Here is a 15,203-nt window from a genome sequence, read left to right as displayed (position 1 = left end):
GAGTCTGACAAGGGTGGTTATTAAAACAGTAACATCGACCGGCGCGGCTCTTTCAATGATTAGAAGGTCTTGGGAATCTTGTTAGGTGACCATACTGTTGACATGAAGTAATTGACAGCTAGATCTTGCTTTTATTTATCATATCCACATACGCAACAACTGAAGGGAATACATTTATTCATTGTAGAACAGACGAAGCTTTCTTTTTAATGCATCATGGGACAAGATCAGAGTGAGCTACTAGTTATAGATGATTATGGCCTAACAACTTTCTTGGCATAATTGAGGTAAAATAAGCTTAGAGCTCTAAGGGTAACACGAATATTTAAGTTGCACTTTTTCGTAAGACATCGTAACTTGATGCGTTGTAACATAAATTTCTTTCCAGTCCAAAGCAAGTAAGTAAACTTAGCTAATAATGAAATTTTTCCGAAATTGTTACTTTTTTATTTGTGCACTTTAAGCCATTTGTGTGTCCGGGGAGCTGAGTGGTTAGAGCACAAGGCTCAAATTTCACTGGTGGCAGTAGGATTTGTATCGTGATTTGACGTCGGATACCAGTCGACTCAGCTGTGAATGAGTACCTGAGTCACATCAAGGTAATAATCTCGGGCGAGCGTAATGCTGACCACATTGCCTCCTACAGTGTGCTGTAGTGTACCGTTACAGTCTTGAATGAAGTGCTCTAACACACTTCAAGGCCCTGATCCAATATGGATTGTTGCGCCAACGATTATTATTATTATTACTTTAAGCCAATAAAGATACTTACGTTTAAAAAGTCCCTGAGCCAAATGACTTCTGGTTTCGGATCACCGATAACTTCGCATTGTATAATAACAGTGTCTCCCTCAAATGCTTCGCTCGAGCGGGGTTTTGTAATAAACATCGGTTCCTTTGAATATCTAAAATCAAAATGTACCTTAAACAACTCTGAGAAATTTATTAAAATTTCACTTACGGTAAGTCCGGGCTTCTTATAGTGGGCATTGGTGGTATAACGTTTTCGCACTTCTCCGTGTCCATTACAACCCGACAATTGCTCTCAACACGTCCCACAGCATTGGATGCAATGCATGAATAAATACCTGCATCACGTTGGTTGGCGTTCGCAATAATTAATTCAACAAAGCCATCACGATCCAAGTTGGCTAAAATTCGGCGACTTGGGCGAATACGAATTCCATTTCTCAACCATGAAACTCCAATCACTGGGTATGCTTCAACTTGAGCTGAAAGACGGATTTCTTTGTTTTCTTCAAAAACATAGACAGGATCCAAAGGAACACAGAATTCTGGCATAATGTAAGCTCGGATTCCTTTATCTACAGTCAATGTACAACTGCATGACACTGATCCCAACTCATTTTTCGCTACTGCTGTGTATACTCCACAGTCATTCAAACATGTCGACGCAATTTCCAATGTGTTGAATTGCCCATCGTCGCATATAAAGTAACGCTCACTGTTTTCAATCTCTTGACCATCTTTCTGCCAACTGATACTCGGTTCAGGAAGCCCTATAACTTGGCAAGTCAAACGAACTGGATATGTTACTTGAATTCGTCTATCACGAAGTCTCATTGTGAAATGAGGGAGCATGTCTTCCGTGGGCTGAAGTTCTCCGTTGATATATTTCTTCAAATTTACATCTGCTTCGTAAATTAGCGGGTCGGAAACAACTTGGAGACGAGCGAATGTCGAAGCTTTGCCTTGGCTATTTGTTGCTTCACAGGTATACCTACCCGAATCGATTTCAAATATCTGACTTATCCTCAGCTTGCAAATCGATCCTATGTTCATTATAGACACGCGATCTGTCGATTCTATTGGATATCCATCTTTAAACCACTCAACAGTTGGTCTTGGAGTTCCTCGTACTATGCACTCCAACGTACACTCATGATTTATCAATGCTTTCCGTTGCCCTGGCAAGAGTTTAGTAAATTCTGGTAGTAAGAGTGAATCACCCACCATAGTAGCTTTAGTTGTTTGCGTTGACTTCCCCCATCCATAACGATTACGTGGCGTCACCCGAAAGTGGTATTCACATCCTGATTTTAAATTGAATGCATCGAATCCATTGATAGGGGTCATTCCCAATTCTTTCCAAATAGCTCCTCCATCTTTGCCAACCAACCATGCTTCCACTTTATATGCCAACACCGGTGCAGAATCACATGATTCAGGTTTCGCCCAGGCCAAACTAACATGGTTCCGTCCGACGTCTACTATAATCGGTTCCGATGGAATATCTCCTGGAGGGTCTGCAAGAAGAACAAAATATAAGTCTGGGCTAGATTCAACCCAAATACTAATTGCTCTTCACTATATATATACTAGGTGCCGGGAAAATGGCCGGAAAGGGAAGAATTTTTTTGAAAAACTTTAAACGCTAGTATCTTCGTTAATACTGAAAAGTTTGAGAGATGGAGCTTAATCCGTGATCACTTGTATAGAGGAGAATATCATAGGTAAACCATAATTGTGTTCTAACCCGTCGGCAGCAAAGACATACCCCGGAAAAAAGCAAAGCTAGAATACAATCAAAAAAGGACAAGTCGGGAAACCAGAAGCTGGACGCTTCAGGTACGAAAGGTTTTGTGTATTTCTTAGTACGTAGCACGTAATATATTCATATGTCCACTTTCGGGTGATATTGACATTGATAATCTTCAATTTTCAAAGAAGCAACAACTTCGACGTATTATAAATTTGTTAGTAATAGTGCGATTTCCATCAAACTTGGTATGATCATGCTCTACATTATAGCCTACATCACTGCCTACATCACTGCACTGAATTTCGTGTCGCTAGGATGAATTTAAGGGGGGTTTCCAGCCAATTACAAAAAATTATAGCAATATACTATTATTAACTTTCTTTGAAAAGATATCGGTATGAAAGGTATTTCGGAGCCCAGGCACCATATAGTGGCAGCCTCCTGATTTCTTTTAGATTTTTCGGTTTGGTAGTTTCCGAGAATGGCCCCCTTAAAGAAATAATCACTTTCAACCCCCGCACTCCCCACCTTTTCAACAAAAGTCAAAACTAAGACCGGCTTCGAAAAGTACTAATCGAGACATTTAATTTGATATCCCACATGATTATATTTGATGAAAAAATTTTTTACACCCCCCTTTTGCATGTATGGGGACCCCCCCCCCTTAAATTCAACGTAAAAGGATGTAACTCACTGTATGTGTGAGCGTTCACAGTTCCCACCTTTCTACCAAATTTGATGTCAATCGCTATAACCGTCTCCGAGAAAAATGCGTGTGACGGACAGACAGACAGACAGACGGACAGACAGACAGACAGCCCACATTGCAGGAAGCAGTAATTGCCCAGTATTCAGAAAGGCGTTCATAAATAAGCACAAATGAAGTTTATGCAACTAAATCTGAACCACTGTCGAGCGGCCCAAAACCTGCTCTCCCAGAGCGTGTTTGAAAATAATGTCGACGTAGCTATTGTATGCGAACAATATGAAAATCTTCATAGAGGAGTATGGGTAGCTGACAAAAACAGCAAAGCCGCGATATGGAGCTGCGGAAGTCGTGCTATAGAAGATGTAAAAAAACATCCAGAGAACGGATTTACACGTGCCAAAATAGGAGGTATATACGTCTATAGTTGTTACGCAGCCCCGAGCCTCACGCTGGAGGAATTCACTTTGTTGCTTGAGAAACTATCTTTTGATGCCAGGCGCTATAATCCCAAAATAATTGCCGGTGATTTCAACTCATGGGCAGAAGAATGGGGAAGCAGAAAAACAAATGCAAGGGGGCAAATACTGCTAGAGGCATTCTCGCGTCTAAATGTCGTACTTACGAACTCTGGGGGAGCCAACACATACCGGAGGGGAGAATTACAATCGGTAGTAGACATCACTTTCGTCAGTGACACCCTTATCAAAGACTTGCAGTGGCATGTTAGCGAAGAGTACACACATAGCGATCATCAGGCTATTGTCTTCCAAACCTCGCGTAGGAATTATATGAAGCCACCAAAAAGAATAACGATGAGCTGGGTAACTAACAAATTCGATGAAGAAATGTTCAAGGAGGTACTTTTAGATGACACATTAGTATCGGGAAGCGCACAAGAAAAAGCTTTACAGGCCGCGGAAAAATTGCAGCGGGCATGCGATGCCTCTATGCCACGGCGTATCGCTTTCCGAAGACGAAATCCTAATTTCTGATGGAATTCAGAAATTGAGGAATGTCGGAAAAGCTGCCTCAGAGCTAGGAGATGCTCCCAGCGCAGAAGAAATCAACCTGAATTCGTTGAGCTGCACATGCAATACAAGAACGCGAGGAAAAAATTGCAAGTAGCTATCACGAAGAGCAAATCCGAACATTTCAAGCGGATGTGTACCGAAGCTGATTCTGATCCATGGGGTGGCGTCTGTAATGTCATCACTGAAAGGCAAGCGCTCCCCACCGATTACCTGTCCAAAACTACTACAAAACATAGTGGACACTCTCTTCCCAGAGGATGTGAACTACACAAATCTGCCTAAAGCGCATGTAAACCCCGACGAAATTCCTGAAGTGGTAGAAGAGGAAATTTTTGATGCAGCAAGGAAATTCGCTGAAAATAAGACCCCAGGGCCAGATGGAATCCCGAATAGCGCCTTGAAAGTGGCAGCCAGGTCAGCACCAGGTATGTTTGCCAAAGTCTTTACGGCATGCCTTTGAGAAGGAGAATTCCCCGAGCAATGGAAGCTGCAAAAGTTGATACTTATTCCGAAGCCAGGTAAACCATTGGGAGACCCCTCCTCATATCGACCGATATATTTGGTCAATACCATTGGTAAAGTATTTGAACGAGTATTATACAACAGGCTGCTCGCTGTTGCGGAAAAGGAAGGAGGCCTATCCGACAACCAATTCGGGTTTCGTAAGGGGAGATCAACCATCGATGCAATCAGCATGGTGACTGGCCTGGCTCGTGCTGAAATACAAGATGACAAATGCTGCGCAGTGGTGACACTCGATGTAAAAAATGCATTCAACACTGCAAAGTGGACGAAAATCGTAGAGGCTCTAACCAAACTAAAAGTTCCAAAGTACATTGTATGTATCGTTGTTGCATTTCTTCTTGGAAGAAGATTATATTGCAACTCGGACTATGGAGAGAAATTATTCCCAATGACGTGCGGCGTACCACAGGGGTCTGTCTTAGGTCCCTTACTGCGGTTAATTATGTACAACGGAGTGCTGACGCTACGCCTTCCTAACGGCGTGACAACTATTGGCTTTGCGGACGATATCGGGGTAACAATAGTGGCAAAACGCTTAGACGAGATCGAAATCTATGCAAATGAAGCGATATGGGAGATCAATTCCTGGTTGAAAAAGTCCGGTCTATCACTTACTGAACATAAAACGGAACTAGTGCTAATCAGCGAAAGAAGGAAAGACACGACCGTGAAAATTAAAGTTGGTGAAAAAACAATTTACTCCCAAGAGTCGCTTAAATATTTGGGAGTAATGATTGACAAAAGACTCAACTTTAAAAAACACATTGAGAGCGCTACAACTAAAGCATCTTCCATCGCTGTAACGATCTCGAGGATACTACCGAACATTGGTGGACCAAGACAAAGTCGACGTCGTCTTATTTCAAGGGTAGTTAGTTCCGTGCTAGTCTACGCAGCTCCAGTTTGGGCAACCGTTCTGGAAAATAAATCAAACTGCGGAAAACTAGGAATGGCGTATCGACTAAGTGCACTCCGGATATGCAGTGCTTACCGAACGACATCAGGAGAAGCAGCATATGTACTGGCAGGGACAATCCCCATAGACATCTTGGCGGATGAAGGTCGGCGTCTCTACGACAATATGTATGCAATCGGTGAGTCTATTGTACTTCGACGGCAACTAGCACGGCGAGAATCCATCGCAAAATGGCAAAAGAGATGGAACGAGGCACAAACTGGCCGTTGGACCTACCGTATCATTCCACACATTCGAAGATGGATGGAAAGGAATCACGGGGAACTAAGCTACGAGCTAACACAGTTTTTAAGTGGACATGGAGGTTATCGGGCTTATCTTTATCGATTTGAACACGACGAGTCACCGCCCAAAAAAAAAAAGACAGACAGACAGTAAACCGATTTTAATAAGGTTTTGTGTTTACATAAAACCTTTAAAACGAGGAGCTGAACACACATAATGTACGCTGCAACTGGAATTGCAAGTTGAAGATCTGACAAAAAACCTTCCTTGCACAGTGTAACTGCAACTACAGTCATACGAGTAAGTCGTTCGCGAAATGCATGTATAAATATACGCAATGATAAAATCAGTTATAGTAAGAGAGCTACTGATTTTTTGTTAAAACTGAACTGCAAGAAATTGGGAAACAAGCGATTATTTGAAGAGAGACGAAGAAAATAAAATTCTCAACGACACTCTAAGGGCGTAATCTTTCTCAGGAAAAACGTACTAACTCTCACTCAAAGGTGTTGCAATGGCATCTGCGTCCTAGAAGAAAAGCAACCTTAGTCTTATAAAATGACCGCAACACCTACGAAACGTCCAGGTAAGTTGGAGAACTCTCTCATAGTTAAATAAATAAGTTCATCAAAAAGTACTGGCAATTTTAGCAAATATTTCAAGCTAATTTGAAGAGACTTAGTTTTTCAAATAAAAGACTAGATGAACAGTAGGAAAATGTTTGATTATACGTAATATGACAGGAATCTTAATCAAGGCGGAAGCTCGGAATTTCAGATATGAAAGGTATGTGATAAAATTCGGTTCAATGATTCCATTTGTACATAGTAAGGCGTTAATATAATGCGGATAGTCAGTGCTGTCTCATAAAGTGGAAAACTTTGACTTACTATAAGTTTGTTAATAATAAAAGGACAACAAAGGATTCCAATCAAACTTTTCAAGATCATGACCTATATCGTTCTTTATGTTTGTAATCCTAGGATTAATTCAAGGAGGACTCTCCAATAAATACGAAAACATAGTAATATACCATTATTAACTTTATATGAACAAATATTGGTATGAAATGTATTTTGAGGCTTCTATATAAAGGCATCTATTTATTTTTGTTAAAAACTCGAAAGCTTTCATTTGATATCCCACACTGATATATTTGGAAAAACTTGCGATGGACGAATTGTTTTCTGCCTGGCGAAAGAAACAAAAATTGTTTCCGCAAAAACCACTTCGCGTGTCCTCTTCATATCACACTATTTTTCTTGTAGATATTACCCGGAGAGTCTGGGGAAGGGGAGTTATATACGACAAGGTTACTTCATCTATCGAGCTAGCAAGTGATCGACCGGAGTGAGAGTATGAGTTTTGGCGTGCCCGGTCTACTCTCGATGCGATAATAATAGTCGTGGATGGCTGGATAAGCGATTAACGTTGAGAAGTGTTGTGCGGTGGTGACACTAGATAGATCGAAGGTGCCCACGGCTACTTAGCTCGGTTAATCGAGAATTACTTCCCAGAGAGTCTTCTCCCGTACGTGGCGGATAATGGGCCTCATTTGTTTGCATACCAGAGGAGGTAACATTGATGGGTTCGACAGTTAGCTTGCGATGGTTGTAGCTGTAAAACGTTCCGAGGGGCGCACATAAGGACAAACGACCATATTACGACGACAAAATCGATTTTAAATATTTTTCCCAAATTTAAAAAAAATGCGCCAGAAATTTACACTATAAGTCCCTTTATTGTGAACTAGAAAAAATTTCCTTTTTTCTGCGACACAGCGCTCATCCCATGTGCGCAAAGTTGAGTAATTGTTTCTATTCGTTGACACTGGTGAGTTACAACAAATTGTTGACAGTTACTATACGGTCGTTACACTTTTGTTAGTAAGAAAAATTAAAGTTTTGTATCATGAATTTAGAATCGTCAGGTAGGCACTTTAATTTGCAGTTATTAATATCATTACTGTGTACGAAGTAATTACTTAGTATGCGTATCACAAAATACTACTACTTGATGAAGAAAGAAATTGAAATTTTGACTTTTGCTTGTGTTACAAAAAAAGTTCCAAAAAGTTCCATGACTTTTTTTTACTTGTTTTGTAGCACAACGTATAGCTGATAAAGGCATGTAATACTCATGTCCCCCCGTTTCCCCCTTTTCTTAAAATCGCTAAATTTCTTTCAGGTAGTCGACTTGACCCTGTTCCTAATGAAATTCGAATTAAGAAAGGGGAACTTTTTACAGTGCTAAGAAACAGCCAATTCAACAAAATGTCATCAGCCAAATGTAATCAACAATTGATTGGCTACATAACGGAAAAATTTGCCATAAACGAACTTTCAGAAAATTGCTCAAAGCAACTGAAAAATATAGTAAAAACGTTTGTTGCAAAATTATTTATAAAATGGCGCAATTCTCATTACACGTATGAGCGGTTTCGGAACAACAACATGAAATGGCTTGATGAAGATTTAAAGCTTCCAGAGATATTTGAATTAGAGCCGCTTCGGCTATCCGGAAGGCCAAAAAAGGACTTTGAAGAAAGTTCTCTACGTACTAAGCAAAGGCAGATCAGTGAATTAACATCAAGCATAAGCACAGACAAATTGTACATGGCCACAGAATCAAGCTTAGTTAAATCTGGAAAGAGAGGTGTAGCTAAGGTTGTAAAATTAGCCATCCAATCTTCACCCAACAGAATAAAAAAAATGAAGACTGCTCACGATACACAATCCTCTGGTTCTATAAGAGCATACAGCCCTGAAGAGGCTTTAGGTCTTGTAGTTGATCTTGGCCTAACCAAGGAGGATTATATAACCATGCGAGTTGGAGCGAAGGAAAGAGGGGCTGACATTTACCGTTCGTATCATTTAATAGTAGAGGCAAAAAAGATGTGTTATACTCCAAACATTACCGTTTCTGAAAAAGAAGCTTTTGTGCCCTTGCAAGATCTTCTTACACATACAGCAGAACGTTTGACACAAGTACAGGCTGAAGTAATTCTTCAGAATATTTCGGAGAACTCTAATATCATCGAAATTTATTACAAATGGGGTATAGATGGAAGTGGTGGGCATAGCATATACAAACAGAATTTTGCAGATAATTCATTATATGCCGATTCTAACATTATTTTGTGTACAATAGTGCCATTGCAAATGTGTCAATCTAATAATAATAAAAAACAAATATAATATTTTGGAATAATTTAACCCCATCATCGACGAGATATTGTCGTCCAATTGCATTGAAAATAAAAAAAGAAAATATTCAAAATGTGAAAGACGAATATAAAGAGGTGGAAAAACAAATTTTGCAATTGGAGCCTACTATTATTCGTATGGATGCTAAGGAAATAAAAATTAAACATGTACTCATATGTACCATGTTAGATGGAAAAACGATTAATATTTTAACTGAAAATACAAACTCGCAGGCGTGTAATATTTGTAAAGCTTCTGCTATGAATATTTGTTGCACATAGCTTATAAATTGGAAATAAAGCAGTGGCAGGCAAGAGGTGAAAATGCAAAAGCAAATGTAAAGGAAAGAAAAACTAAAATAGCTACTGAGTTCTATAATAAATTGGGCCTCGTTGTCGATCAGCCGAAGCAAGGTGGAGGCAATAGCAATGATGGAAACACGGCAAGGAAATTTTTCGAGAACCCTTCACTGTCATCTGAAATAACCGGAGTTGATAATGAGTTAATAATACGATTTTCAAATATACTTTCTGTTATTTCATGCGGGCATTACATCAAGGAAGATATTTTTAAAATATATTGCGTTGAAACGGCACATCTGGCTATATCTCTTTACGGCTGGTATAAAATGAGTGCCACGGTTCACAAACTCTTGTTACATGGTGCTGATATTATAAAATCTTTACCTTTGCCAATAGGCCAGTTATCTGAAGATGTCATTGAAGCAGGCCATAAGGAATACAAAATTTTAAGGCAATGCCATTCCAGGAAAACATCAAGAATAAATACAAATGTTGATATATTTAATTGGATGCTTGTATCTTCGGACCCCATTGTAACAAGTAAACGAAAAAATCCCAAAAAGAATAAAACCAAATTTAACCAGGTGGTAATAAGTATGCTAAGAACTCCTATTTGCTGTGCGAATGAAGACGAAGAGGCAGAACTCTAATTTTAAAAAAATGTACTTATATTTCTACTATACATAATATATTAATAGATAAGAATAAGTCCTTTTGAAATACAAATTTTTATTTAATTTTTTGTTTTATTAATATTTCCGCTGTCTGTTAATTCCCGTGTACATTTTTTAATAAATCTAACGTCAAATTGGGTATATTGAATCGTTAAAACCACTAATGTGAATGAAATCTCGTATCTTCAAATGTCATATTGGATCCGCCATTTTGAAATTTTACTCGAATTTGTAACTAGCAAACTCTGTTACCCTTGAATTCTATGTTTTATCAAAATCGCTCTCATAAACAATGAGCAAATAATTTTGTCATGCTAAAATAACGATTCGTCCCAGTGTGGGGCGTGAGACTATATGGAAGTGGAACTATTTATACCATCAAATCGTGGTTACGAATGGTTAAAATGGATGTGGCAGTCAAAACGAAGTAGGGAGTTCTTATTATCAAAAGCAAGAAAACAATTCTACCAACATCCTAATTGGTTATCATAAGGCCATCCCTAAATCGAGCATTAGCTACCTGAGGGTAACAATTGATGCCACTGGGTGGAGCAAAGGTTAGTCACATTAGTCACGGCAAGGATTCGCTTCTGATTGGACCAGTCTCTCGACTGTCTCGAATATACCGCTACATCCAAACATGCAGGTTTATAAATGACAAGGAAAGAGGGACCGGTGCGTGATTTGAGCATGCAGGTATAAAGCAGAATCATATCAAGAACGTGATATTTCACAGTGATCCCGTGGGCATATGGATAAAAATGTGAGGCTGATTGGATGGATCTTTGTTGGATGGATCTCACATACTGCTACAACGTGGCGCCATAGGGCTCAATTTCTATTCATTAGAAAAACACATATGGATGTATGATATAAATATGCAATATCGCAAATTCATATGTATTCTTCTAACCCTATTGGCAAGCAAGCAAAGAAAAAAGCAGCGATACCGGATGAAGTACATAACTGCTCCAAAACATACTTTGGCCAGACAAAACGACTGGTGCATGCTCGAGTCAAAGAGCACCTAAAGGAGGCAGAATTACCCAAAAGACATAATAAGCAGCATATAAAATCATCAGTGGCGAAACATATAATTGAAGAAGGACATGTAATGGATGAGGTCGAAATGCTAAGAGAGGTCAAGCAGGCTATGCTTGAAAGCTTTTTCATAAAAAGAGGAACGCAGGAAATCCGCCTAAACACGAACCTAGGCAAGGCACCTTCCCTACTTTTCGAACTAATCGCGAGATAAATATGTTGGATAGTATAACTTTTAAGATTAGGTATTAGGAATCCGTATAAATACAACAACGTATTTGGTTTTTCTTTCATAACCTACTGATGAAGGTTGCTCCCGAAATATAAATTTGGAACGATGAATCGCTCACAGACTTAAAAAGGAATAATTTTGATTTTTCTAAAAAACAGTCAGCGCAAATAAGCCGGCTCCACTTAATACTAAAATAATAGTAATATGCTATCATTAACTTTATTTAATATATCGGGACGGGACGTGATGAATTTTGAGACCTAGATTTCGTGTAGATACCTCATCGGTATTTTCAGAGGCTTTCGGTGAATTGATTCTAAAAAGGAAACCTGTTATTCTTTTTGGTGACTACAATTTGATCCGACATTCTTCAGTTTTCCAAAACATATTTAAAGATTCTAAAGTATTAAATGAGATCTTTCGTTTGATAGTCGATATACCATCTTTTAATAAAAATAAAAAAAATTAAAATTCCCTCTTAAACTCAAAAGAAATGTTTGCCACTTACTGTGTGGAAAAAGTTTCACAGATTATATATCGTATTAATTATTTTAAAGTAAATAAAGGTGACCGATAAACAGACATTTTCCGTTTTGCCGAACGTTTCTTCCTAGGAGAATGATATACCCTAAAAGTTATTATATTTAAATGCTTCTCACTGAATTTAGTAGAAAACACACTACAGTATTTCTCGGTTAATTGCGTCCCTTTTAATTGATTTTCCCTTTTTATTGCATTAAAAGTAAGAGCAAATTTTTGTCCCTAAGAAAATGTCCACATGTCTTCCCGCTTAAATGCACAGCTAAAAATTGGTTGAAGAAATCGTAATAGACTTAAATGAATATTAGTTGTAATACAGAAAACCCAACAAATGTATATGGCATCACTGAAATGTTGTTTTCTTTCTGTCAAATTTGTCACTTAAGCTTCCAGCGTTTATAAAGATTCTGCAAGTTCATAAAGCAAGTTAAGTCTTTAAATTTCTTTTGAAATAACGGAAAAATCTAAAATAGGTACGCATTTAAGAAATGTACACATGGTGATAATATCTAAAGTGCAAAATTTTGCATATTTTTCAGAAACGAATGAGTCCTAATAGACACGTAACCTTATCTTTAAAACAAAAGATGCAAATCATTAAGGAAATCAAGTGTAAGGAAAAAACCAAACAGGAAGTGTGTGTCAAATACAAATGCTCAATGTCTACAATCAATAGAATTATCCAAAATGAAAAAAACATTTTAGAAAACTCCAAAATGCATAACCTGTCAAGCAAGCGAATTAGAAATGGTGCATGTTACGATGTTGACCGAGCTGTTTCAATTTGGTTTGATCAAATGAGAGCATCGGGTGCAATAATTTCAACAAATATGATTTTGGAAAAATCAAAACAGTTTGCTGTGACATTGAACAAGGATTTTAATCCCACTACCGGCTGGCTGTGGCGCTGGCAGAAACGTGAGGGAATATCCTTGAAAAAAATTCATGGAGAAGCTGCATCTGCCGATTCGGAAAGTGCAAATAATTTCATCAACACACTTTTCCCGAATTTGATTGAAGGTTACAAATCATCAGATATATTTAACGTCGACGAGAGTGGTCTGTTTTTTAAAGCTTTACCGGTATCAACCCTAAGCAGAAAAGAAAGTCATAATAATGGATTTAAATCGTCAAAAGATCGTTTAACTTTGCTTTTCATATGTAATGCCACCGGTGATTATAAAAAAGTAATTATCATAGGTAAACCGAAAAATCCACGCTGTTTTAAAAATAAAATTGTGCCTCTTAAATACTATCCCCACCAAAAAGCGTGGATGACGAGGGAAATCTGGGAAAGTATTAGAATACTTTCTCTAGACGAGGAGATGGCCAAACAAAACCGTAAGATTATTCTGTTCGTGGATAATGCTGCATCTCACAAAACAACAAAAATTCTGAAAAACATTAATATTCAGTATCTACCGGCCAATACTACCTCCTTGATCCAACCATTGGATCAAGGGATAATACACTCTTTTAAAGCGTATTATAGGCAAATTATAATACGAAAACAGATTTCTGCTATTGAAAGTGGAAAGACTATTGGAGAATTTGCGAAATCTATAAATATTTTTAATGCATTGCATATAATTAAACATGCTTGGTGGTTAGTCAGACCATTGTCTATAACAAGGTGTTTCCAAAAGGTAAATAATTTCAGTAAGTTGTGCGTTTGAATTAGCTAAGTATTATACTTTCAGGCTTAATTCATTTCCGAATGTGACGCAGCACCATCTGCAGAAAATGAGCAGGAGAATATCACTAAAACCATCAGTGACTTATCAGGGGATGAATTCGACAACTACATCCGTTGTGACGACAATTTGGTGTGCTGTGGACAACTTACAGATGAAGAGATAGTTAAAGAAATTTCATTGGAAAAGGAAGACAATGAAGACTACTCCGAAAGTGATGCAGAGGATGAAATTCCTGATGAAATTCCTAGTCTTCCGAATGTGCTAAATTCCCTAACAACCGTCCGAAAGTTTTTATTGCCTCAAAATGAGTTCATACAGGAGCTGGAAAACATTGAGGAATATGTTTATAAAAACTATTTGAAAAAAATTACTCAGTCGAAAATTACTGATTATTTTAAAGAAACTCCTTCCTCAGAATGAAATTTTTGACGCATTCTCCTTTATTTTATAAAATCTTCATATCCATTTCTGTGATTTTTGAGTTCCTTTATTTAATATGAATTTTTATGTCTTTGAGTTTTTAAATTTTTTAGTTTAAAATTAATGATTTGTTATTGGATTTCTTTCCTTTTTGTTTATGTTAATTTTTTTCATAAAATAAAATAAAACACAGGTAGTAAAGAAGTGAGTTTACTTCAAATCCAGTGACCTTATTGAAAATGTTGTTTATTGCGTTAGGCACGCAATTAACGAGGATTTCCATAATTGCGTCAGGTACGCAATTAACCAGGATTTCCGTAATTGCGTTAGGTACGCAATTAACCGGGATTTCCGTAATTGCGTTCCCCGCTTAAGAGGGTTGAAATTAGTGAAATTTTGCTGGCTCAATTAACCGGGAAATACTGTATATGTTGTAGGCTTACTAGGCAAAATCGAATTGGAAACCAGTGTTCAAATTCGTACCCTTCCCTCCCAATCAAGGAAGTTGGCTTCAGCTCGCGCAAACACGGCAATTGGCCATACATAGGCCTTATTGACAGCACAGTGTCTACAAATGAACAAGTCGGATTACCGGATACTGGGCGCATTGGATATAAAGCTTTTGTGTATCTTGTGCGGGAATTTTCTATGCAATATTCTAAATATTCCTTGATGTGTTTCCAAATTCCAATTCCGCCGTTCAAATGAGCTCACTTTATCCGATGATGACGTCATACTCCGCTTAGAGTGCGATAAAGTCACGTCAAATACTTAATTATATACAATAATAAGTGGATTTTTTTCAAACTTGTGTATTATATTCCTGCCTATAACGGTAGCAAATTTCGTAGCTCTAGAATAAATTTAAGGGGGGTTTCATGGTAAATTTCTAAAATATGGTATTATGCTATTATTGATTTTATTTGAGCAGATATAGGAATGATTTGTATTTTAAGGCCTAGATTTCGTATGGATGCACCATTGTGATTTTTTTTTAGATTTTTCGGTTGGGTAGGTTCGGAGAACGAGAATTGTTACATTTTTCAGGGCACACATTTGGACCCCTCACCCAGTATTAAAAATATCATCGACTTCGAAAAGTACTAATCGAGCCCTTCCATT

At 38.0% G+C, this 15,203-nt stretch overlaps 1 protein-coding gene across 1 annotated transcript in view; it reads right to left on the bottom strand.

Moving 5' to 3' along the window:
* The window catches only part of LOC119651002 (myosin light chain kinase, smooth muscle-like), a 29,864-nt gene extending 27,784 nt beyond the window's left edge, over nucleotides 1-2,080 (bottom strand). Inside the window, exons 1-2 of the mRNA XM_038054292.1 lie at nucleotides 962-2,080; nucleotides 773-905 (exon numbers count right to left, since the gene is read on the bottom strand). Coding sequence (XP_037910220.1) covers nucleotides 773-905; nucleotides 962-1,977 — 1,149 coding nt within the window. The 5' untranslated portion in view covers nucleotides 1,978-2,080. The remainder of the gene's footprint in view (nucleotides 1-772; nucleotides 906-961) is intronic.
* Between the last annotated feature and the right edge of the window lie 13,123 nt (nucleotides 2,081-15,203).

The sequence above is a fragment of the Hermetia illucens genome, chromosome 1 (assembly GCF_905115235.1).
Source record: "Hermetia illucens chromosome 1, iHerIll2.2.curated.20191125, whole genome shotgun sequence".
NCBI lineage: Eukaryota > Metazoa > Arthropoda > Insecta > Diptera > Stratiomyidae > Hermetia > Hermetia illucens.
The sequence above is the reverse complement of the archived record's forward strand: the minus strand, read 5'-3'. Positions and strand labels throughout refer to the sequence as shown.